The sequence below is a fragment of the Malaclemys terrapin genome, chromosome 10 (genome assembly GCF_027887155.1).
Source record: "Malaclemys terrapin pileata isolate rMalTer1 chromosome 10, rMalTer1.hap1, whole genome shotgun sequence".
NCBI lineage: Eukaryota > Metazoa > Chordata > Testudines > Emydidae > Malaclemys > Malaclemys terrapin.
Window position 1 is genome coordinate 60229609 of NC_071514.1, and position 26339 is coordinate 60255947.

The 26339-nt window shown below is 38.8% G+C and overlaps 1 protein-coding gene across 19 annotated transcripts in view; it reads left to right on the forward strand.

The window, feature by feature from the left end:
- The window catches only part of RBFOX1 (RNA binding fox-1 homolog 1), a 2469250-nt gene that overhangs the window by 2054509 nt on the left and 388402 nt on the right, over window positions 1-26339 (forward strand). For 2 of the 19 annotated variants that reach the window (XM_054041267.1, XM_054041282.1), the window contains exon 1: window positions 20037-20419. The exons of 13 other annotated variants lie outside the window; for them this stretch is intronic. In XM_054041267.1, the coding sequence (XP_053897242.1) occupies window positions 20276-20419 (144 nt within the window). In that variant the 5' untranslated portion in view covers window positions 20037-20275. Of the gene's footprint in view, window positions 1-20035; window positions 20420-26339 lie in introns of those variants that run through there. 4 more of the 19 variants (XM_054041264.1, XM_054041272.1, XM_054041273.1 and 1 more) reach the window with 3 other exon arrangements.

The window sequence follows — 26339 nt, forward strand, 5'->3', positions numbered from 1 at the left end:
CATCCAGTCTGTGGGTTTGTCTTCACATACAGCACTATAGCTGCTTTAGTAAAGATGGTACTATGCTACTACACTGACGGGAAAGCTACTCCCTCATCATAGTTAATCCACCTCTCCTAGAGACATGCAGGTGATATAATGGGTGGGGGGCTAGCTAGGTAAAACTACATTGCTTAGGTGTGGATTTTTACATACCTGAGCAATGTAGTTATACCGATATAGTGTAGACCTGGCCTGTGTCTCTGTTGTGCACAGAGTTAGTTTAGGCCTGGTCTACACTAGAAAATTAGGTTGGTTTAACTGTCAGTTTCTGTCAGATTGTGAAAAATCCACATCCCTGAGTGGCATTGTTAAACTGACCTAAGTCTCCATGTAGACAGTGGTAGAAGAATTCTTCCCTTAGCCTAGCTACCACCTCTTGGGGAGGTGGATTACCTATGCTGATGGAAGAACCTTTCCCATCAGCGTAGGTAGTGTACACTGAAGTGCTGCAAGGGATGCAGCTGTGCTACTGTATCATTTTGAGGGTAGACAGCACCATAGTTGTTACCCTTTTAAAAAAAAACAAAAAAAAAAAACATAAAATTTGAGTTAATTATAGACCTTAGATGTTCTGTCACAGTCCCTTCTTTCTTACTTCTCCTCCCCCATTTGTGTGTTTTGCTCTTTACTGATTTTACTGGTCTGAAGTTTCTATTATGATGTTTATTGTTTGTGGTCAGCTTTGTATATAACACTGTCAAGCTCTCTGGAGTGGCACAGGACCATGAGTACCAACCTCAAGGCAGACTGTTAAGAAGCAGAGCACACACCCAAATTGGTTGTCAATTCTATTCTTAGATTTCACCAACCACGTATCAAGTGTGAACTCCTCAGTCATCATAATAGCCTTAACATGGAGTTACAGACAATCCCTTTGGGTACTCCAATTTAATTTAGGGGGGGAGGGATAGCTCAGTGGTTTGAGCATTGGCCCGCTAAACCCAGGGTTGTGAGTTCAATCCTTGAGGGGGCCATTTAGGGATCTGGGGAAAAATCAGTACTTGGTCCTGCTAGTGAAGGCAGGGGGCTGGACTCGATGACCTTTCAAGGTCTCTTCTAGTTCTAGGAGATGGGATTTCTCCATTAATAAAAAATCCTGCCACCCAGGTAAACTTGCCTTTGTGATAGATAGCCCCTTACACCAAAAATCACAACAATATTCAGGTTACTCCTAATCCCAAAGAACCAGTCACTTACCCCAGGTCAATGGCACCTTAGATTCGACACCAAAAACAACACTAACCAATCCTATAATAAATTAACTAAAGATTTATTAACTAAGAAAAATAAATGAGAAGGTTAAAGCGGGTACACACACATGCAAATGACTTAGTCTTAGGTTCCAAAAGATATTAGAGACTGATGTAATGGGCAAGGTCTGTATGTCCTCTAGGGCTAACCCAGGCTGAACAGCTGGGGATCCCTTGCTTATGCTTAGAAATGTTGCCCTCCCAATGTCCAAGCAGCACAGATCCAGTTTCTTCCTGTTGGGGATTTTTATTCTCTTTCCCCAGTGTTCAAGCTGATGGGACAAGTCCTCGTGTACACCACCTCTCCAAGGATGTTGAGGGAGCAATCAACAAAGTTTTTTTGTTCTCTGATATTCCACAATGGTTTGTCTAGTGTCTATGGGTTGTATTTTGTTGGGAGAAATCAACCTGATACCAAATAAAATAGTATTTCACATTAGGCAATACTTCTCTCTTGACTGTTGCACAGGTACAGAGTCTTACAATACAAACACTCAATATAACCTTATAACATGGGGTACAGATGATATAAGTGAGATTACTACTTGCAACATCTTACAAGCATTTCATAAAGTCTAAATACTAAACACATTCTGGTTAACTTAACACCTATTTTAACAATGGTAACACACAGGTGAGCCATACTGGTTTCCACCTACTGTGACAAAGTTCCTCCTCTATCTTGTTGGGTCCTGCACTTATTGGCGGATTTTCTTGCTTCAGAGATTCACCATGTGGGTTGGGGAACAGTCCAGAGACCTTCCCCTCTGGAAGAACCCACAGTCCAGGTCAATTGGGAGGTTTGGGGGGAACTCGGGTCTGCCCTCTACTCCGGGTTCCAGCCCAGGACCCTGTGGACTGCAGCTGTCTATAGTGCCTCCTGTAAGAGGTGCATGACAGCTACAACTCCCTGGGCTACTTCCCCACGGCCTCTTCCAAACACCTTCCTTATTCTCACCACAGGACCTTCCTCCTGGTGTCTGATAACGCTTGTGCTCCTCAGTCCTCCAGCAGCACACCCTCTCACTCTCAGCTCCTTGCGCCTCTTGCTCCCAGCTCCTCACACTCACACCACAAACAGAAGTGAACTCCTTTTAAAACACAGGTGCCCTGATTAGCCTGCCTTAATTGATTCTAGCAGGTTCCTGATTACTCTAGTGCAGCCCCTTCTCTGGTCATTCAGGGAACAGAAAACTACTCATCCAGTGACCAGTATATTTGCCCTCTACCAGACTCCTGTACCCTACTGGTCTGGGTCTGTCACACTACGGATTGATCAGTGTTCAGCTGAGGCCTAGGAGCCTTGAGATGGGATGGCACCTGGCTTGCCAGTGTTATAGACACACAAAAAGTCCCTGGTGCAAAGACCATACAGCATAAGTTCCCAATTCTGTAATGAGCTCCATATGGGTGAAGAATTCTGCCATATGGAGATCCTGGCACGATCTTGGCCTAAGAGACAAACATGGAAAAATCAAGAAGGATGGTGATAAATTAGTTATTTTCAACCTTATTTTAGTTTCACCCCCTCTTCTCCCTGTTCCTTCTTTTTATATAATATTGGGATTGAGTAGGTGCTAGATTGACATGGGCTAGAATTTGTAATTCTTTAGGAGGGATTTGAATAAAAAGAAGCGCTGAGGAGAAGTCATTTATACAAGAGTAGTTTATTTATGGAAGAAGGGATAATGAGGTGGCACTGAGGACTAGGGTAGGAGGGTCACCATAAAAAAACAAGATCTGACCTGAAGTCTAGGACAGGTACAGTTTTTGTTGCCCTTAGTATGTCAGCAATCAGATACCATACTGTTAGGCACAATGTAAAGCCCTAAGATAAGTAGCTATTGTGTATTAATCATATTATTCCTGAGAGTGTAATAAACTCATTGTTGGGGGAGACTTTATAAATTAATGTATTATCTGGACCCATCTATATCTCCATCTCATCTGGCCTAGTAGTTCTTTAAGTCTTTTACCAGGTTTGCATATTACTGGTACTTACGAGCTGAGCTATGCATTTTAGAAGTACTTTGACATAAACAACAATTGGTATACATAAGAAGCAATATAAATATAAATATTTTTTCAAGGGTTTTTTAGTTAATATTTGTACAGTTGCTTTTTTCAAATAAAAGAAATCTACATAAGGCACACAGTGTGTGCTACTGCACAGAGAGATTATAAAGGCAAGATTATACTGAATTTACAAGAGATAAAAGCATTGATACAGTGTATTCTTATAGTTTCATATCTGGTGGAATCAAGGCCAAAAATTATGTACGCCTATTTATTGTGTGTGGCAAGGGGTGAGTTATTCAGAACTGACTAATCCACATTTAGATCTAAGAGCCTTCTGATGTTTTATTGGTTTGAAAAAAACAAAAACCCACAAACACATTAAGGGGCATTTCAAAATTATGTGAAATTAGAAAGATGTATTTTCTTTTCTTTTTCTTTAAGCAGCCTACTAATTTAATTCACTTTTTTTGTGATACATTTTTCTCTTCAGTGTTGAGGAACTCTGTGTTGGTAAGCATTAGCCTCAAGTGAGTCTGTATTTTATGGCCAAGTGATAAAACCGTTAAGAATTGGCTACATTTTCACTCTTTTAACTGTAGCAATTCAGACAGGTCCACTTTAATTCCAGAAAACACATAATTTCCCCCCAAATAATCAGAAAACATTGTTTATTCATATGTGGATAAATGTTTCACAGAACCTTTCAGCAAAGATGTTCTCTTCATACTCGTCAGGAAGTGAACTAAGGTCTATGAATGTGGTTAGCACCTAACTCCTTAGGCTTATTTGACAATCCTAGTCTAAATGTACAAGACTCTGTTCATCTTCATTTAGGAGCTTTTGCAGCTTGTAATATCTTGTCTTTTTATCCGATGTTTGAAAAAAAAAATCTGATGCTTGTATAATCTTAAACAATAGTAATTAAAATGAGCCAATGCGCGGTCATTTGTTTTCTCATGTTTATATTGGTATCGGTGTATATCCTGCCTAGAAGTATAAAAGGGATACTGTTTTGTTGTTAATAAAACTTTTTTTTAAAAGACATCAAATTGTATACCTTTCTAATGAATAACATCCTACATAATTCAGACTGGGAGAACTTAAAAAATAAAATGTACTTTTCACTGTTTATAGTATGTGTTTCTCTGAATTTGGACAATGAAAATGTATATTTTATTTATATAGTCATCTTCCAGTCTATTTTTCTTTCAGGTTCTCATGCAGTGGCACAAAAATTGTTTCCATTTCTTTGTTTTTAAAATAAAAACAAAGTGAATACTTTCTGTAGGTCTTCGTTTTTATTAAAGCTTATTTTTACTAAACCTAAATTTTGCTCCAGAACTGAACTTGCAGTACTCCCTTAAAGAACACATCTGACCTCTCAGTCCTCATCCTCAAAGGAAACTTGCACAGCAACTTCAAAAGATGAGCCAGGGAAATTAAATTCATAACTCTGCCAAAAATCATGGATTTTATAAAAACACTGATTTATGTCTCATTACAACAATCTGTAATCCACTAACCATCCTTTGTCCTACAACAGAGGTGTTAACTGCCACTTCACCTTTAATGGTCTCTTCCACAGGGCCGGTGCAAGGATATTTTGCGCCCTATGCGAAACTTCCACTTTGCGCCCCCTTCCTCCCCCCGAAGCATCGCTTATTATAAACTTTCAAAAATGAATATTGCATAATGTGGCATTGTTCATTAGAATTAATACAAGGGGGTCAGAGGAGATGATCACAACAGTCCCTTCTGACCTGGGGGAACCTATGAGCAAGGAGGAGGCTGAGAATGCATCAAGCTCGCAGGGTCTCTAAACGTTCCCAGCTCTGCTCTGCCCTCCAGAGGGGACCCAGGGGCAAGGAGGGCAGAGCAGGGGTCTCCCAGGGAGCAGGTGAGGATCTCCCTGGGGATCAGGGCCAGCTCCCCGCATTGGCACAGTGCCACCGAAGGGGGGGGGGTTATCGGTGTTTGGAAGCGGAACCTGCGCCAGCCCTTTCCCCTCTGTCGTGCTGCGGGGTTTAGTTTCACTTTCCCTCACCCCAGGGGGCAGCTGCGCCCGGCCCCAGGCGCAGCACATTGGAGGGCAAAGCTCACCTGAGCTCAGGACCCGTGTCCTGCCTCCCCCAACGGCTCCGTCCCTCGGCCGCGCTAGTCGCCGCGCCCGGCCGCTGTCTCCTCCTTGCTCCGCTGCAGGCTCCAACTGACTGTCCTGTGCGGTGCTCTTCACTGCGGGGGGGAGGAAGGGGGAGTTGTTATGGAGGTTATGAGCTCCCCGCTCAGCTGACTCCCGTGACGCCGGACACTGTTTTTTGGTGCCCCCAAATCTTGGCACCCTAGGCGGCCGCCTAGTTCGCCTAGTGGTTACACCAGCCCTGCTCTTCCAACATGGGTTAACTCCTTATCTGACCCATTTAGCTATAAAAAGAAGAACAGGAGTACTTGTGGCACCTTAGAGACTAACAAATTTATTAGAGCATAAGCTTTCGTGGACTACAGCCCACTTCTTCGGATGCAAGTAGTCCACGAAAGCTTATGCTCTAATAAATTTGTTAGTCTCTAAGGTGCCACAAGTACTCCTGTTCTTCTTTTTGCGGATACAGACTAACACGGCTGTTACTCTGAAACTTGCCATTTAGCTATGATACTCTGAGTACCTTTTCAAGACCTGAAGAAGAGCTCTGTGTAAACTCAAAAGCTTGTCTCGTTCATCAACAGAACCTGGTCCAATAAAAGACATTAACTCATCCACCTTCTGTCTCTCTAAGCCTGCAACCAACAAGGCTACAGCAACACTGCAAATAATAAAATTGGTGAGAAACAAGATGCTTATTGACTATATATTTAGGTTTAGCAATATGGTAGTTGCATATTGAATTCATAGATGGATATGGGAGAAGCCCTCCATTTGTCTCTGTGTAAGATAAACACATGGGTTAACCTTTAAATTGAGAATTAGTTACACAAATCACTGCTATTGTCACAAATCCATGGCCAACTAGGACTTTGCAGTTATGACTATGAGAATTCAGCATTTAGGATAGAAAGGAAAGAATTCAAATCCTTTTACTCCAAAACCGAATGCTCCCAATAGTGGTGCTAACGGAGAATCTGTTCTATCTGGTTATTTCTATTAGGGGGTAGTCAACTCACACACACTAATTTATTACTGTGAAGTAGTTTACAATCTCATTCTGACATAGAATGTTGCTCACACATATAGTATTTGAGGTGCTGGTACAAGTTTGAGGTGGTGCAGGAATATTTGAGAGGTCATTCTTGAAAACCTCTACAGTTTTTAGGAAGAATTTAAACAAGTTCTTTGATGCAACAAGAGTCTGAGAAGGATATTGAGTAGATACTTAGAAGAGGTTTAAGGAACAAGAGGATTGGCAAGAAATTAAAGCATAAATGTAAGAGCAGGTTTTTGTTGGGGGAGTTGAAGTTGAGGATGAGAAACTTAAACTTGATCCACAAGGCAAAGGAATGCAGAGAAGGAGTCAAAAGCGAGTGACATAGTCAGAAAAATGGGAAAACAGAACAATTTTAACAGTATCAGTTTAGCTGCACAATTTTTGTGAGTAAGAGGAGCCTGAGAGAGTGAGGTTGCAGTACCTGAGGTGAGATGACCAAGGTATGGACAAGGGCTTCAGTAGCACTGATGAAAGGGGGTGGGGTGGAGGAAGAGTGGATATTGTAGAAGAACCTACAGGACCTAATGACAGCCTGCATGTGCGGGAAAAGGAGGCAGATGTGTTGAATATGACATTGTATATATCTAAATATACAGAGATGACAGATAGAAATAAAAATATAAAACACAGAGTGAAAAGAGGAGCGAATTGATGATAGAGAACAGGAGATGGATGATCAGGGAGGGGTAGTACAGAACCAGGAGAACACAGAATCCCAAAAAAACTGGTGAGAAGAAAGTGGAATAGGAGAGAGTCAGTGAATGCATCAGAATTGGCAGATATTATGAGGTGAGGAACAACGAGGCTGGAGACAAAGTTCTAAATTCACAGGCAGAGTTGTACTTACTTATACTAAGAAATAGTACACCAGTTCACATCAGGGCCCAATTCTCAGGCCCACTAAGTCCATTTTGCATCTGGCTCTCTATGCAAAACTTCCCTAAACCTGGCACATCTAGTCCTGAAAAGGAGATCCTTAAGTGGTGTAGAATCACGAATGTGGCTTTTGTGTAACTCCTCTTCCTGGCTTCTGGCACAGGAGTGTGTTTGGGGAAGGGATGTGGCCGGGAGTACTTATATCCTGGCAATGCCCAGCTGCCAGAATAGTCCCTGAAGATTCTCTTGACCTATCCTGGGGCTGATTTAATATACACTGACTGTAGATTGGGTCAGCTCAAAGAGTTTCTTTTTGCACCCCTTCCCAGCTACATCTAGCACCAGTGGAGGTGAGAATCTTGTCCCAGGTCTGAATTTGGCCTGAAGTCTTTAGAATTTAAATTATTAGTTAACTGTGGTAAAGGCAGTTATGGTGGTTCAGATGGAAGTCAACAAGAGAGAATTAGAGGAGAAGGGGCACATTCCAAGGAGGCCGTAAAACATGTAAATCTGGTTCAGTCAGACAGGACTGCCATATTATAGGGGAATCCTAAGGTGGTGTAGAATCTACATAGCTGGCTTTAGACCAGCTCCTCTTAGTAACTGGCATAAAGACATGGCCAGAGAAAAGCGTGAGGCATGACCTGAAGTTGCTGTTAATTGTGCTAGAGATTGAACTGGTTTGGGAGCCATAAACATGTCTTAGTTTGCAACAGAGGACTGAATCCAGAAAGGGTGAATAGGCTGCAGCATGTAGGCAAAAAAGAGTAGAAAAATGGAGAATTAGTTGGAGAGCTAATTTGAGTCAAGGGAGGGTTGATTTGTTTGAATGGGTGGTAATAGAGCATGTTTGTAAACAGAAGGAATTAAGCCATGGGAGCAGGGCTGGCCCACAATATTTTGGCGGGGGAGGGGAGGGGAGCTCAAATGATGCCCCCATACCCTGTTGCTTGAGCCAAAACTTTGAAAGGTCTCAATTCTGCCTTCTTCCTGTTCTACTTGTCTCATGGTACTGCTCTGCTACCTACCCCAATAAAAGAGAACTAACAACTTAAAATGCCTTGTTCAAAAATTTTAAGTAACACTTAACTTTCAAACACCTGAACAGCAAATGTAACTTTTCTTGTCTGCATAGTAAACACTGGCATTTTTATCTGTTTCAATAATCAAAGTGGTGTTTTCAAAGCCTTCTTGGTTGCAAAGATTTGAACTGTTTCCTGCTGAAGGTCCACAGCTCATGCTCTATTGAGATAGTTGCAAGGCCTTCAATTGTGTCATTGTGGAGCATAGATGTGTTTTTATTAACTTCAGCTTGGAGAAGCTGCGTTCTCCACTGGCAACTGTTACAGGAAGTGTTAGAAGTATGCACAGAGCAACAAAAGCATTTGGAAAGAGGGCGGTCATCTTATCTGTGCACATATATTCCAGAACAGCCTTTGGAGTTGATCCTGCTGAAATGTATCTTCAAAGGGCTTTCAGTTCATCACCTAAATCACTCGCATCAATATCGTGCATGTCATCATGTGTCAACACTGTCTCTAGTGCCCTGCATTGCAGGTGTAGGTCTTCTTCAGGTATAGCGAGGAGTTTTGGAATATCATACAACATCCCAAATATACTGCTGTGTTCCTTGAGCTGTATGAAATGTTCTTCAACTGACTGTATTGCACAATCTAGCACCTGGTTAAAGAATTCAACTTTGAATTGTTGTTTAGGGTCTCTTATGGGATTATCCCATGCCTCGTAATCAAAATGTCTTCTTCAGTGACTCTTGTATTCTTGAATGGGTGGAAAAATAGCTTCATCATAAAATTCCTCTACCAACTTCTGTGCACTTTTCAGAACGTTTTGAAATCCCTCATCTGACCAGTACAACTGTAGGTATGACTTTGATTTGTCCAGTTGTTCCATTGCTCCAGATATATCAAGGTCAACACCTTAGAGTCTCTTGCTTACAACATTTATTTCAAACAGTATGTCATGCCACAACACTAAGCGACACAGAAATTTGAAGTTATGTATGTTTCTGGTGATTCCATTTCCCTCTGCCACTGTTCTCCCACGAATAGTTCTTGTTATAGCATTACCCTCCATAATGGCAACTATGGCATCAGCTATCTTCCCAATTTGGTGTTTGATAGGCTTTATCGCCTCTACTCGACTTTCCCATCATGTGGCACTCAGTGGTTTCAGTGTCAGAGAGGATGTTCCCAGATGTTGCTTCAAAATTTGCCATTGATGAGTTGATGCAGAGAAAAATACATAGATGCTTTGAATTACATTAAAAAATTCAGCAGCCTCACTAGAAACTGACGCTGCATCACTGACCATCAAGTTCAATGAATGAGAGATGCATGGGACTAAAAAAGCTTGAGGGTTTAACTCTCGGATCCGTGTCTGCACTCCTCTGTTTTTTCCTCTCATGTTGGCACCATTATCATAGCCCTGACCTCTCATGACAGCTATCGCAGTTCCTGTATCTTCCAGCTCCCATAGTATCATCAATGTCAATAAATTCTAGAAAATGCTCTTTGACAGTCACCACTGCGGGGACATTTTCACTAGGTTCTGTTGCTGTTACAAAACGCACCATTAAAGTCATTTGTTCTGTATGGCTGATGTAAGGTGTGCAGTCCAGAATAACAGAGTAATATCTTGCTAACTTCAGATCTGCCACAATTTTCTGTTTGACTTTTGTTGCCAGTAACCAAGGTAGTAACCAAGGTAGTGGTCTGTGTACATTTCTTGGGTGGTGATTCTTCTTAGATGCTCCTGGAGTGCAGCATCAAACTCATCCATCAGCTCCACAATTTTAAGGAAGTTTCCATTGTTGGCACATACAGCTGATCTGAAGTGTCACACAGTGCTAGGTTTTGGGTAGCAAGCATTCTCACAATGGCAATGAGCCTTTTCAGAACGTTTTGCCAGTAAAGAGACTTTGATGCAATCTTCTCTTGATGCTGATCATTTATGGTGGCCTTTAACCTTAGTCTCATCTCAAGCTCTTTCCACCTATGGAATGCTCTCTGGTGATTTGCTGCCTTCTCATGGCATGCCAGATTTCTAACCAGATTTTTCCAGTCCTTTGTTCCTGTAGAACCCAATGTAGCTGGAACATTAGAACATTGGAACATTAGACTGGAAGAGTTTGCAACAAAAACAGTATGCAGTATTCTGGGTTTTTGAATACATAAGGCATGGCCTCTTCCACTTTGTCACCATTTGGGATTTCACGCCAGTACTGTAGTGGATGGAAACTACTATTTTCATTGGTTTTGGTGAACATGAAGTTTTTCACTTGTGGCCCATGCAGTACAAGGAAGTCCCTCAGACTACTGCTCAAGTGGGTCCACAGTCCTGGATCATCTAGACTTAAGGAACTAAACTCAGCAGCAGCTGTTTCTTGTGCCTCCACCACACTCTTCTTTGATCTACTCTTTTCTTCAGGAATGTGCATGGTTACATCCATTTGAGATGGAGATATGGATGCTGCAGTAGCTGCAAGGTCACCTGTACTCTGACTAACTGGAAGATCAGGCATCTCCTCGTCACTCACATCCCACTGAGGCCGGAAGACTCACCCTGAACATTTGTGTCTATGTATCTCAGGAGAGCTCCTTCCTCCTTAGATAGAAAAGCTTCATTTGCTTTCTTTCTTTTTCTGAATGCTGCCCCAGAGGGGCGTTTTCTTCTTTCACTCATGACTGCTGTTCTGTGCCAGCTATAGTGGCTCTCAACATTCAATTGAAGGGGACAAATAAGCAGGCTGGTAGCAGGGCCTGAGTGAGGGAAGATATCAGCGTCTTAAGGGCCTAACTGGCTCCTACTACTTCAGTTGACTGCTTGTTCTCCTTAAGTGGGTTCAGGGAAGCAGCAGGAAACAGGAAGCTCCTTGGGAAGCTGGTGTTAATCAATCCAGGCTCCCGGAGGTGCTAGAGAGGTACATAAGAGGCTCCCCCTCCTCTCCCTCCCTGCAGCTCCTGCTGCTTTCTGTTATTCCCTCTCACCTTTTCTCCTGCCTGCCTGTTATGTCTCTTGTGCCCTCCTTCCTCCAGCACAGCACTCCACCATCTCTGTGCATCTAGAGCAGAGAGAATACATATGCACCAGCAGCAGACACCATTTTCTACACTCTGGGTCCTAGTGGTGTGCTCCCCCCCCACCACCCATAATCTGGACCTGAGGCGGCCGCCTCAGTTCGCCTCATGGTAAGGCCAGCCCTGCACAGGAGAGTGAGTGAGATGGTAAGAAGAAGGAAAAGGTTGTCAATTGGGGGGAGGTATATTTTCACTGTGAGACATTGATGGTGAAATGAGCTGATGCATTTTGAATAAATTAAAGTCTGGAGGGTTTGGATTTGGGGAGACCACACAGAAAGAATAAGCTGCATTCAAGACAAGAATGTGATATGACTGTATTAGGTAATGTATTGACCTCCAGTTTGTTTCATTGCCATACAGAAAAGTCATAGGCTCTGCCTTACAGAATAATTAAGAAAACTTTCATTCTCTGTCTGAAACTCGTCATGCATTTACAGTTTGTTAATTAGTTAATACCTCACTGAAAAAATTGGAAAACATTTAGCTAACAGTTCCACTGTCATACTGTGTACAATATGGGTGTATGTTTGCTCCCTTCTTGTTTCATTACTAGTGACATGAGAGCAATCTTTTTTTTCTTCCTAAGTTCATGTGCTCCTGCTGCTTGAAGTCATAATCATTTTTGTGACATCATAGAACCTCCACAGCATGAGATGTGATGTTTCAAGCAGAGGATTATAAGTGAGGAATGAGAAGCAGGAACATAAACACCTTTAAGCAACAAAGAGCTTGTATCCATATAAACAACTTTAGTACAGTCATTTTATATACAAAATGCATGTGTAATAGAATAGTCTCTAAATAGAATATTTTTCCAGTGTCACTAATGAGCTTTTTAAAGTTCCTTTGTGAAAAGCAAAATGAATATCAGTAAATGTAAACAAAATGCATTTTTTTGCACACACATACAATTTCAAAGGCAAGGGTTTTGGCTGGATAGACAGGGGAAAAAGGTGTGCCCCCCCTCCTCTTTCAGGGGTTGGGAGAGGAGGTGCTGACTGGGAGAAGGAAGACATCACCTAAGGGTATATAAACCCTGCCCCTCCGGCCTGAGCCTTCTCTTACTTCTGGATTAGCAGGTCTGGGGGTTTTTTTGGTCTGATGTGGGCATTGTATTAGTGGCCTTTTTTGGGATTGGGAAGGAATTATTCTCTCATGATCAGATTGGCTGAGGCAAGGTAGGTTTTCTCATCATTGCCATTGCAGCTCAGGGACCTGGTGCGATAGGTCAGAAGATAAGGTTCAAGCTTTTGTAATTTAGCAAGCGGTTATCAGGTGTCCAGGGCAGTTACTCGTTACATGGGGAGATCTGGTTCCTAGTTAAACTGGTTTGAGAAGTGATAGGAAGGCATCCCCTAAAGCTGCTGCAGAATAGGATTGGGATTCCTAATGTCTGGTACAGTAAAGAGACAACCCATTTCTCCAGCTCCTTAATCCTCATACAAAGGGAGTCCGGTGAGGTTCCAGCAATGGACGGGGGACCAGCTGAGAAAGCAGGAGGTGAGAACAGCCCGCCACCAAGTGGAGGCGACGAGAGAAAGAATAGTGACCTGCACAGTACAACTTATTGCTGGGTAGTTCACAAATGATTACATTAATAGAGTTATGGCCTATTTGAACCACATCCCTTGCATCTTGTCTTTCTTCCCATGTGTCCAAGGCAGTACTCTACATCCTTGTTTACTCAAACTTTCTTACTTTCTCCTATCTGAAACAAGGGTTATTAGATAACTGAGGTTCAGAAATGCAGAAACTGTCAGCTAACTTTCCCAAGTTCAGTAGGCACAGCTGAGTGAAAGTCATTTTAGTTAAAGCCACTTAAACCTTCTATGTCCTGCTGAGCTGCTCAACAGCCTAGAGGCAGAGGATATGCATGGGCTTGCATCAGTGTTGGACTACTCAATAAACCACACCAGGGCTTAGATCTACTAAGATTAATGTTGGCTAATTAGTCCTGCTGTGTCCTGCTTAATCTTTTGGCTTTGGGGGAAGTTGAGTAACAGTCTGTACTTGAGAGTATTAGTTCTGCAGAGCAGGGAGACCCACAGTAGACTCCAGTCTTTAGAGTTTGTAGATCCAATTATATGTAGACGTCAGATGTTCCCTGAAAACTTCAGATAATGAAGGGCTATGCTGTATCTCCTTATGAAACATTTTTTCTTTTGGAACATTGGCAAAAGAACCATATGAATACACCATATATGATACACATTACACCCTCTTGTCTAAAATCACCAAAATGGGAATTGATGTCATTGGATCTGTATCCATCAAAAAGTGTACATTGTATGAAACATACTTAAACCAGCATGGCATTCAAAGGTGTAGAGAGGAGGGAGAGAGAGTGTGTATGTTTTTTTTTAAAAAATGCTCTGTATCTCAGAAGGATAGTGGGATATTTTATTTCATTTAGTACTGTGACAATAGTACATATGGATGTGACCTGAACACCCTACACTTTGGAAAATTTAACATCCAACTGTGCATATAGACCATATCTCTAAACATGTCAAACCAAAATCGCAGATCCAAATTTGGTGTCTTAGGCCCAATTCTAGTAAATATTCAAACCATGTTGCCTAATGTTTTAAGCTGTCACACCTAATGTTTTAAGCTGTTTAGGGAAGAAAGCCAGGGGGCTGCATTTGCAATGCTTAAAAACAAACTTTTACCATCAGAGAAATGTACAACACACGGAGTCCAAATTTTACACATGGGCTTCTTAATACATTGTCTAAATCCTGCATTTGGATTCTCAGTTCAGTACATAAATGGATAAGTCTGATGATCAGTGTGCCTAAGTACTGATTTGGATAGCCAGATATGAGATTTGTCTGTCTCCTATTATTAAGGTGCCCAGGGTAGAATCTTTGGGGAAAATTAGTTTTCATGGATAACAAAACACAAAACAAAAACAAAACAGGGGGAAAAAACCCACTATTGTAATTTTCCCTGATGAAATTCTGAAAATGGAATTATTTGCTATTTTTTTCTGGTCAACTGAACTTTGAATTTTGTCTAATGATTTTAATTTGATGGCATTTTTAGAATGGGGATGGGCAAGTTGCTCCTTTAGGGTCCCACAATGTTTTCCAACTCTCGTGTTCTGACCCTTCAGAGTACATAATTAAGCCAACAGCAGCTTATATCTAGCTTCCTTCTAAGGTTTGCAGCACTGCTTCAGGCTCAGCTAAAGGAGGTGACAAAGAGAGACATCAGGCCTGATTCTGATCTTGCTTGCAGTGGTGTAAATCAGGAGTAACTCCATTAACTTCAATAGAGTTATACTAATATAAAACCTATGTAAAATTAGATCAGGATCAGACTCATAAAGTGCTTCTCTACTTCAGCCCTCTGCTGAACATAACTTTCTGCAGCACTTCCAGACCCTTCAGGCCAGGAGAACAAGGGAGTTGGTTTTGAGTTCGATACTGCCAAGCAGAAAGTCTTGTCAGTCCTTTCAGAAATACCCATTATACATTTCCCTCCATTTCTGTCCATGCATTTAATTGTCGGCTAGCACAGGGACACTTATGATTTTTTTCCATTCTTGAAAACCTGTACAATTAATGCTAAATGCTTTTGAAATATGTAGTTAAGTAGCACTGAAAAGGTTAACCTTGGCACTGCGTCCCTGTAGACTTTAGGTATGAAATATTGGAGAAGTCAATGGAAGTAACACAGTACTTAATAGAAAGAGAAAATTAGTAATTCTTATTTGCCTGAGGTAGGTGCAGGCCTCTGTAATGTCTTGATCTGTGTGTGGAGAGCTAGTAAAGAAAAGCAGTCTTAATAAAAACCTTAAAATAGAAATACGGATTTTCATGACAAGAAAATACCCCTGGAATGATGAGCTGTCACCCAGGAATTGGAAAGAAAAGAAAGAACCTTTTGTATTTTTAATTAGTCTTTTTGATAAAGTATAATTGCTTTAAAAAGACCAGTGGTATTCACCTGTTTATAAAATCATCATAGAGATATATTTAAAGAAATGGGATATTGGTGGAGAGGGCAGAAGGAAGATAAGAGCTTATTAATTGTTAATATTTTACCAAAAGATTATAGTTAAACGTTTTACTTGGGACTGCAGGACAGATTTCCTCTCCTCCCCCCCAAGATCAAGTGATGAGGGGTATTTTATTATGGCAGAAGTTAGAGGGAGGGAGTGTTGTTTAGTGATTGGATCAGAGAACTGGGAGTCAAGACTGAATATTTCTGTTAGCTCCTGCACCAAATGACAGTGAGACCTTGGATGTAGCACTATAAATTTTTTGTAGCACATGTACCCATCTATATAGCGAGCATGAAAATACATATTTAATAAATGTGATGTGAGGCATAATTAAGATTTGTTAAAGCATTTTGGGTTCCTGGTATCAAATACATTATAGACGTATAAAGTGTTAGAAATACTATTATATTCTCAGACCCTCTCAAACATACCTCTTTTGAATGGCAACTGTAAGAGCTGGATTGAAAACTAATAGTTTTCTAGGGCACTAATTTGCAAAGCTATAACAATGAGGGAGAGCTTTATTCTGTGTTTAGATGAAGGTGTATCGGAGGCTTGGGGAGGCAGGTGGCTAGCTAACTGGTAATTTCTGGAGTGCCCTGGAAGGGTTGTATTGCCACTTAAGTTATGAAACATTGAAGATGCAGAATAACTACCTGAAGACTGTGGTAAACAAATGTCACCTTTTTTCCCACTCGTGCCCATCTCTTTGAAGGCTTATTTCAGGCATTAATGAAACAGCCAGAAAGCATCTCAGAGGAGAAGGGGAGGATCAAGTAACTTAATTAGGAAGGGAAACAAGGAAAAATGTTGAGGCAGAGAGCTTTGATGGGCTCCAAAACCACTGGCATTGGTCTTCAAGGTGGCCACAGGATTTTTTTTAGAAGGTGTAGCTTGTGGTGAGTGAGGAAGAAAAGGCTGACTGCTGCAGCAGCCAATATGGGACAAAATTAAAAGTCAGAAATTAAAAGTCCTATCAATCAATAGATTATTATTGGTGAAATGACTTAGATGAAATAAAAACCTAATCATACATCAAAGGCTAAGAATGGTTTTGCAGTTGTGGATAAGGTTTGCAAGAAATGGTTTTTTTGCCTTTGTTTCAGGCAGATTTTATGATTCCTGTTCTTGGTTGGATGTTCAAAATTAGATAAAAAAGGTTTCTATCTTTCTATTTGATTTGTAAAGAGGCTGGTCCAGGAATATCGCTATCTTCAAGTCAATCCAGTTATTTGGATTACCATGACATTTCAAACCTAAACAACTGAGGGAAAAGGGTGTTACATCTTGCAACATACATAAGAGGACTCTGTAATTTATGCAGCTTCACTCATTGTCATTATACGAGAGCCTTTCACCTCTAGACTCCTCATTCAAATCCAGAACAGGTTATCTTGTTATATGTTATGTGTGACATAAATTGGTGGCCTCAGTCCAGTTCCTAACAAACAAAACCAGCACAAATTATAATAATTGGCACCCTTATTGACAGTCTTACCAATCAGCCAAGGATTAAATTCAATTCAGAGATTGGATCCGGAATCAACTGGAACAGGTTGATTCACATTAGTGGTAGTGGTGTGGGGTAGGGAAATCAGCCTTTGCAGTAGCACACATTATACCTATTCTGTAGATTGAGAAAAATTAAAGATCAAGAATTACTGAAATATAGATTTAGTTACACAGATGGGATGCTGATGAGAACTATGACTTTATGTGAAGTAACGATCAGCATTAGGGTACAGACCAAACAAGACATTTCATGGGATACCAATGTGAAAGGACACTTGAGTACAAACTCTCTCTGGTCTTAAAGTATAATCTTGTCTTGCTTGGAGCTTCAGAAACGCTGAAGAATCCTCGGTGAGTCCTTGTGATATCACTCTTGTTTATGAGAGATGAAGGGGTCAGAAAATGTTCAAGGTTAACCATGTTTCTTTGGCCAGTTACGGAGAGTATTTAGTGTACGTATAGCCATAACTTGGAGTGTGGTTAGCTGTTGGGCTAAGGAGAATGTCTAAACCAAGGAAATGAATTTAAAGAGGTGACAGTGATTTCATCTTTTGAGAGCAGGGTATTATTCCAAGTCAGAGAATTCTATTCCTCGTTAAGGTCTATTGTAGCAGACATGTTCTGAGTTAGTTGTGTTGTGTGAGTATGTTTAATGTTTATGATTAATTATTGCTGATACTATTGTGTTATGTAAATGTGAGATATTATTTAATTGATATTACTGGCACAGTGGTGGTGGGAGGAGGCAAAATGTAAGAGAGCAATGGGAGATGAATGAATGCTAGGAGTATGTTAGACTCTACACTAAATAGTCTTGAAATGATTGTTCATAGATTGCTTTGAAGGATTTGGGTTTTATTTTTTTCTTTTATATAAGTACTCTTATCTATAAAACGTGTGATAGACAGAGGGAAGTTTACTTGACAATTGTCGTGTTCCAGAACTTCACCTTTGAAAATTGTATAATTTCAAGCTGTTTGGCCTAGAAGCATTATGCCTTTGATTTTGGAATTATGTAGAATGAATGGGTTATTGGCCCCTTACATAACATATTTGTTTTTAATTAAAGATTCTGATAAGGTCTTATTAAAGTACCATGTATTATTTATCATGTTTCATATGAAAATGAGCTAAAGGGAAAATTCTATCAGCTTAGGGCATTTGCAGAATAACAGGCTTAATGTGCTAGGAGGAAAAAAAAGAAAAGCATGACATACTTTTGTCAGAACCGGAGACTGCTTAAGGCAAAGGGAAAGAATGAAAAAAGGAGTAGGGGCCTAAAGAGAGTTCATTTGACATTGTTTCTTTTCTTTCTTCTTTCCTCTTTTTTTTTTTTTTTTTTTTGGCATGATAAAGTAATTTGTGCTGTTATAGAGCAGTGCTGTTTTAGTAGTTCAGACCATGGTACACTGCTAAAAGCATGGATGTTTCCTAAGCCAAAACCAAATCCCTGTATTGTAAGTTTATGTATTTATTGTTGTAGCGTTCATTTGTGTGCTCTATGTGCATTGGTTTTGTTGAAATAACTGCTTTTGGACAGAAAAATGATGTAATTAATAATTGGTCTTATTGGAAGGAAGGCTTGTGCTGTTGTTTGAGAAGATGACTTTGACTTAGATTTACAGTTGTGTGTGTGTGTGTGTGTGTGTGTGTGTGTAAAAATATAAAGTAACTACCGTAATTTTTCTTGACCTCCAGAACCTAAGTTTCAGTGATATGCTTTGTGGAAGGTGTCTGTTTTCAGTTCAAGTAGCGGCTGCTTTTTTTTTTTTTTGTAAGAAAATTAGTGATTTCAAATTAGTGACACCGGTGATGACAAAGACCTCACGTGTATGTAGATTAATTATTCCTTTCTTGTCTTTAATGGTAATCTGTTGGTAAAAGATGTGTCTCTGTTAAAGTTGGATATCCTATGAAACTAGGTAATTTATTAATCTTCTGAAAAGTTTCCTTCTGAAAACAAAACAAAAGACTAAGGTGATGCTTTAAGATTTGACCTTTTTTCTGAAGAATTAACAATTCACTCATTTTTGTCAAAAATCATTTCAAAACATTAGTATTTTTTGTTATATGTTAGTTGTGCCTAGAAAAAAAAAAGCTTTAATATTGGATCTCAAGGACAAGTTAGCGTATAAATTATTTGATTTGCAGGTCACATCCAATTTTTTTTTCATAAAGACTAACTAGATCTACTAATGAATAATAATTACTCCATAAAATAAAGAAATAAAGTCTGTAAGTGAAATACTATCTTGAGCAATGAGTTGTCACTCTCAAAGTAAAAAGTAAACATTAAATTCCAAAAACTGACAAATGTAATTTGTCTGTATAACTTGACAGCATGAGCTCTTATAATAGACCTACTATTCTTCAAATACATTTGTAATTTTAGATTAGTTGGGTTTCAGAGCAGTTTTAAGCTATTTCCCTCATTTAAAAAAAAACAAGTGTGCCACAACATTAGTTTTATTCCCAGTGTTTCTACTGCAGTGGTTACTTTGATATTTCACAGTATTTTTTTAATGATTTTACAGGCTTTTTTTAGGAGACTAGATAGTGATTGACATGTAGATATAAAACCAAGCTGTTTTGTAGAATAATCTCCTGCAGACTTGTTAAGATTATATTTTCTTTCTCAGTTTGTGCTCCATATGTGTGTTTCTTAGAAGGTGAAAGCCCTTTTTATTTGTCAGGTGGGTCCACAAAAAAGGGGGGGGCAGAGGAGAAAGGGGAGAAGGGCTGAATCATAACAGACATTCAGTCCCAGCTGGGCTATGGCATTAATTGCCCAAATCTCATAGACGTGTGATGCAGTGTGCTCTCTCTCCTTCCCAACCCTCCCTAGGGATTTTAAAAATGCAGTATTTGAATTTTGGTGAGTGGTAAAGACCCTGCCCTAGGACCCATTTGACAAATGAGAAGCCGTGCAGCATCAGCACCAGCCGACTGAGCCTCAGTGAGTCAATCTCTCTCTCTACTAGTCAGCAGCTACTGTTGTGAGACGAGCCTCAGCTCTCACTGTCATTGAGGAAGTTCCATTTGCTCATCAATAGGCTGCAGGCTGTGTCTTCTGTTTTTTTCCCCCCCCTCTCTGTTACAAATTTGTAGTTTAAGTCTACCAAGTGGCCTTAGCTGACAAATGAATGTAGGGATCTAGCACTGAAAAGGAGAAAAGAAAACAAGACAGTGAAAGACACTGTTTCTTACTTAAATAATCAGAAGGGGGAAAAAAAAACTGTAGTTGCAAGACAGGACAAACGTGCTTGCATGCAAGCCCCCTCTCTTGTTCTACGTAGACTTCAGAGCAACACCATGCAGCATCCCCTTACGGGAGCAACCTGTGTGGCACTGCCGAATGTGGGTATGTGTCCCCAGCTCTCCTGTGCCTTGACTTTTATGTACTTACAGCAGGTAAGTTTGTTTAACTTTTTTCTTCCCCTTTATTGACTGCATTGTCAGCATTGTTTATGGGTTTCATAGTCTTAAAGATATCCTTTGTATGAATAGGATGTGTAATTGTCTTTTATTGGATGTGATGAGTCTTGCCTCTGTACTTAGAAATGATGAGACTAAGTAGAAGATTTAATTTAGTACAAGATCAAGCATTTGGGGGCTTTAAAAACATTTCTTTTGGCAAAATCTTTATTAATGCTGTTTGTACATATGCTTAATACAGTACTTTGATTGCTTTACCCATGGATTCTGTAGCAGAATTTCAGCCATGAAAAAGATTGCTCTTGCCTCTTTATTGCAGTTGCAGGCATATATTGTGCTTCTAATGTAAATGTGTCCAGTGGCAATTTTGTTTTAGCCTTCTTTGAAGCCAAGAATTGTAAGTCTTTGTTGAAACGTGCTGCTGATTAAAATTGAAATCTAACTGATTTTCATCAGAAAAGAAAATCATTTAATTTTTAAAACCTATATCTGTAAAGAATTAGAATATTTGAGTCACAGAAGTAAATTTGCATTGCCTTGAAAAACTGCTTTAGAAATCAAGAAAACAATACCTAATTGTAGTTAATCTTTAAGAATCTTTTCATTTATAAGCATCATATTTGCTGCTGTTTTTTGTTAGTATTCCAACAAAAGGAGTTTCCAGTTTTATAACCTTTGTCTATTTTAGTGTGTAATATACAGTATTAGGATGTCTAAACAAGAGCTGCTTCTATTTGGAATCATTATTGTGTGGTACTTTTTTATTTTTTCAACTTGTTATCCCACTACCACAGAGGGTCGTACAGTAGTCATGCAGAGCCAAGATTAAAATACAGTGTCATGCAAATGTGATTAGTTCCATTTATTCTGGCCTTTTTACTGAGAGGTTAGATTTGTGTGTGGTGTGTGCGTGTACTGTAATTCCTCTGAGGGGTTACATATCGAGGTATTTGTCTGTGAACTCTTAAACTTCTACTACAGTAGTTTAGATGCATATAGACTTCCATGATACAATTCATATCTTTATTGCTGTATTTTAAAAAATCTCCTATCTAAAAATTATTTTCATTATGTAATTTTATTAATATATTTTCTCTTCAAAGGTTAATTTTACATTTATTTTGTACATTAATATATTTAACATTTCTGTTACTACCAACAAGTAAATAAAAATATTTGAAGCTTCTGAACCTTTCTGTTGCTTGGTTCTCTAATAGTATAATGTAAACCATTTCTACCATGCAGCATGGAATGCATAATAAAATATACTAGATTATGCATGTATGTGGGAGAGGTTCATGTGTTCACAATTAAAATTTACATTAGATAAACATAATGTATACATTATTTAAATGTTTTGCAAAGAAAATTTAAAATGATGTTTTTAATAGCTGTGCATGCTGGATGTGTGTTTAATATATCGTTTATGAATCAGCTTTAAAGATTCTTGTCTAAGTTGTGCAGTTACTTGAGATGTACAAAATGTGCTTGTATGTTTTGCTGTGCTTGTTCCTCTGAGTTTGCCAAACAACAATTTGAGCATTAAGGAAGGAGCTTTTGAAAGGGAAAATGTTACTTAAGGTGAGAGGTCAACATGGCCACACAAATAGCTGATAAAAAATTACATGAAGATGAGGTTGGGGGTTATAAATAATGTTCCTGTATGATCAATTTCAATAGCCTTATACAAACACATGCACCATATAGCAGTGTTTTAAGGTTTTTGGAAATGTATGCAACCATAATGATTACTTTAAAACAGTGAATACAATTGCACCCAATCCATTTGAGAAAAAGATGAGAAGTGATTGCTAATGCACTTTACAAAGTGTTATGTCCTGAAGTTATTTTTTTTTAACTCTTTAAATGGATTAACTGGTGCTCTGGAAGTTTATAGGGCATTGCTAAACTGCTGGGTTTTTAGTCTCACTGTTTCGGGCTAATTATCCTGTCAGATCATTACACTTTTACCTGTCTTAATCAGAGCTATATATAACTGCTAAGGCATCTGCATTTCTGAGGGATAATTGTGACGATGCTGGTTTCAAAATGCTATGTCTATTCGTTTGTTGTTGTGTTTTGTTCATTCAGTAGGCATCATACTTTTTCTGAATCTCATTGAGTAATTTAGAGAAATATTTTCTTAAATCAGATTTGGTTTAGTATTTGTTGAATTTGATTTTGTATTTTCTTAATTATAGCACATTACTTTATATCCAGTAATCTAAAAAGTTGTTACATAAACTGGGGAAATGTAAACACTGTGATAACTACACCTACAGAACCTTATGTAGATTTTCTTAGGTTTAACAAGAGAAAGATGAGACGTAATCTATGAACTGGAATATATGTTAGCAGTGCATTTTATTTTTGTAGCTTTTCACTACCATAACTAATAATGTGTAGTAAACACACAAATCTAACTAGATGTCACTCACATACTTTACTAAACATAAATATTTTTTCATCTCTCTAAGGTTGTCCATTGACCTCAGTACTTGTGACCTGAATTCTTTAACTAACAAGTTAGTAACCATTAATGCCTCCTCTTCAATTCTCACCTCCACCAGTATTTACACATTATGTGAATCTATACAGCCAATTGTTTTTCTAATTTGCATCTTTAATACCTTTTTTTTGTTCTTTATCTCATTGAAAGTAAATACACCTACACATAATTAATTCTACAGTGTGATCTTTTATTTTCTCCACCTATGAGATATTGCATTTTAGATTTACTAAATAGAATAGTGTTTTATCCCATTTAAGTGAAGCAGTTGGAACAAATAAACAGCCTTTGCTGAAAGGTTACAAAAAACGTATTATTTTTTCCCTTATGATGGGAGCTGCTCTTTCTCTCAAGTAAATATGTACATACTCATGAGGCTGGACAGTTTCTTGGGAGCTATTTTGGTCTCTGGAAAATCTGTGTTCTGGAAGTTCTTTAAAATTGCTATTATTTACTTGATAAATGGACACTGTTCCATCTGATGGTTGGATAGGTATTCATAAACTTTTTTTCAAAAGTGTATACCCATAAGTACTACAAAAGCTCTTCCAATACTATTTCAATGTTAACGACTATCTAAGTATTTGCTATTCTATCAGTCCGAATTATGGACATTCATAAAGTTTCTACAGCTAAGTGTAAAACTAAAATATTATTTAAAACAATGTTTCTGCTCATACACCACAGCTCATTTAGAAACATCAAAAATTGTGCTGTTGAAATGTTAACATTGAAAATCAGAACATGAAGGCCTAGTCTATATTAACCGTGTGCAAAATGTTCATTAAAAAAACAAACAAAAACTGCATGTTATTGATAACTTAGAAGAGCTATGTGAAAGCTGCCAAAACTACTAGGTAGACTTCTACTAAATATAGTAGTCCAGAATTCTACATCCAGTTCTCAAACACTGCAAAGATCACTGTGGATGTCTGGCAGGGATAAAAGTGTTGGATTTGGAGCTTTGTGTTGGGCCATTTTAAAGATAACTGGTAGCAAAATAGGAGATGCATATTAGAATTTCACAAAATGCTAGTGTTTCCGGGTATAAGGACTCGTGTTCTGGTTTGGGCCTGTCTCCACATTATTTTGAAGTGTTAGAACTAACCTTGTTTTATAAAGTTGGGGGGGGGGGGGAAGTGAGGTAAGAAATGGTGCAACTTTATGTGTCTGGTGTGTCTGGTGTTAGCCCAAAGCAATTTTTTACAGCTGACTTTAACCCTCTGTAAATCAGGATGTATAATGTATTAACAGAGACTTAACTATGTTATATCAACTATAACTGTATACTACATAATACATTAGAGAATGTAATGGTATTTAGTTGATATTTTACTGAGTGAAGTAATAAAGCCAACCATTACAATGCTATGTAAAATTCCATTTCATAGCGTGCTGTGCTGTTGTCAATATCTTAAGATTGGTAATTTTTTCCACTTAATGATGATATATGTGGTTTGTTTTAAATAGTGAAGTGGTTTGTACAAAGGGTAATTCCTCTTAAATGGAGCCATTGCTCATAGTGGACATACACAGATCGAAAGCAATTGAACTGAAACTTCAATATCAACCTTCTCTGTCTTTAACTAGAAAGTAGTTCATGGCATAGATAGTGGTCAGTGAGACCAGTTTTCATACTAAAGATTTAAAATAAAAAAATCACACCATGCATAGAGTTTTAGTTGTAAATTTATGTAATGTTATTTAGGCTATTGTGACTATGAAGAAGAGTTGAATTCCCCACACAATTTACCTAATTCATGCTTCTGAATCTGAAGATTTATAGGAGTCAGAAGGTTTTTTTTTTTTTTTGCACATTCTGTCTTCATGACTTAATTCAAAGTTGATTTATTAGATAGTGCTTTCTATTGATGCAGTCGATAATAGAGAAAGGGATTAGAACAGATTATCTTCACATATAAATTATATAAAGAATTAAAATAGGATGTATGAATGCTCTCTGGATGCAGTTTACCTTTTTGATACAGAACCAGTACATTAATTATTGAATGACACCGGAGCATTTTAGTTACAGTTCAAAGTACTTGTGTACCTTTACATTTTATAATTTAGTGTGACCTGACGGATCAAATGTTTGAGTTGATTACAATAGGGGAATGTTTCATGGCATCACTTCTTAAACCAATACTTTATCTTTCAGCACAAAAACACTGAATTGCTTTCTATGTACTGAATATATCTGATTCACTGACTCTGTCTCTGTCTCTCTTGTAAAATTATTTAATCTGACTTTAGCTCATGAAAATTGTAAGCATCTGTTAGCTTACAAATTTGAGCCTTTGCACAATTTTATTCCTCAGTCTGCTATTTCATGGCAATTTTCATGTGAGAACATACAACCTCTGCTTATGCCTGCATGAGTGAAAAGAAGTCCACATTACTAATGCTCACTCACCATCTGTTTTTCTTACAGCTGGGCCTTGAATAATTGTCCAGTAGCTGATGGACTGAGGGTAGACAATCTTTTTAGGGTTTTCTGATTCATTTAACCAGCTTCACTGCCCCAAGAGAAACATAATGCTAGTTTAATCATTTTGGTAGGGTAAAAACACTGTATTTTGTCAGGCAAATTATAGTATTCTGTTAGAAAAAGAAATTGCCATATTGCAAACAATATCAGGTTGATGCATTTGTACCTAAGGGGGCAGTGTGGCACTCTTAGGAAATTTCATCATATAAATGAAACAGAACTTGTAAGGTGTGGGTGTAATTGTTGCATCTGGAGATATCTTTAATGCACAAGTAGTGAGTGATATCCTGATGTTCTGTTTATTTTAATTAAGGAAAATAAGGTCATTTGATGTTCATCGATAAACTTCCAAGTTTACATATGAAACTCCACCTCCTCGTTTAAAGTTAAATTTAAATGATTCTATCGCTCTCTCACACAAGAGCCGTTTAATTGTTTTCCAGAGACTACTAAGAAGTGGCTTAGAGAGCAAGTGCTGCGTTCTCATTCTGAAAAAAAGGTAGATGGGGCATTTGACTACTGCTGTGTTGAACAAGGTCACTTTCCAGCCACAATAGCAAGGAGGAGGTGCTTTAATTAACTGACCCCCCCCTCCTTAAATACCTAAGGCCAAAACAAATTAAAACAAAAACCGACCAAACAGTTAACTTTGGTTACTGGCTGCTTTGGAAGATAAGAGCAAGAACGGTCCGGTAGGAGCTTGCCTTGGATTCCATGTGGCAGGGACAGGTGGAGTACTCGTGTCTTAGAATAATTCCTTTTATATTGTGCTCACTGAGTATTAAAAAGGCAAATATTTTGGGTAAAAATGTGATGTCTGAATTTTTTCTTGTCAGCTACTTGTAAGTTGTCACTCTTCATTGGTATTTATTTAATATTTACGTTGACAGTTTTTA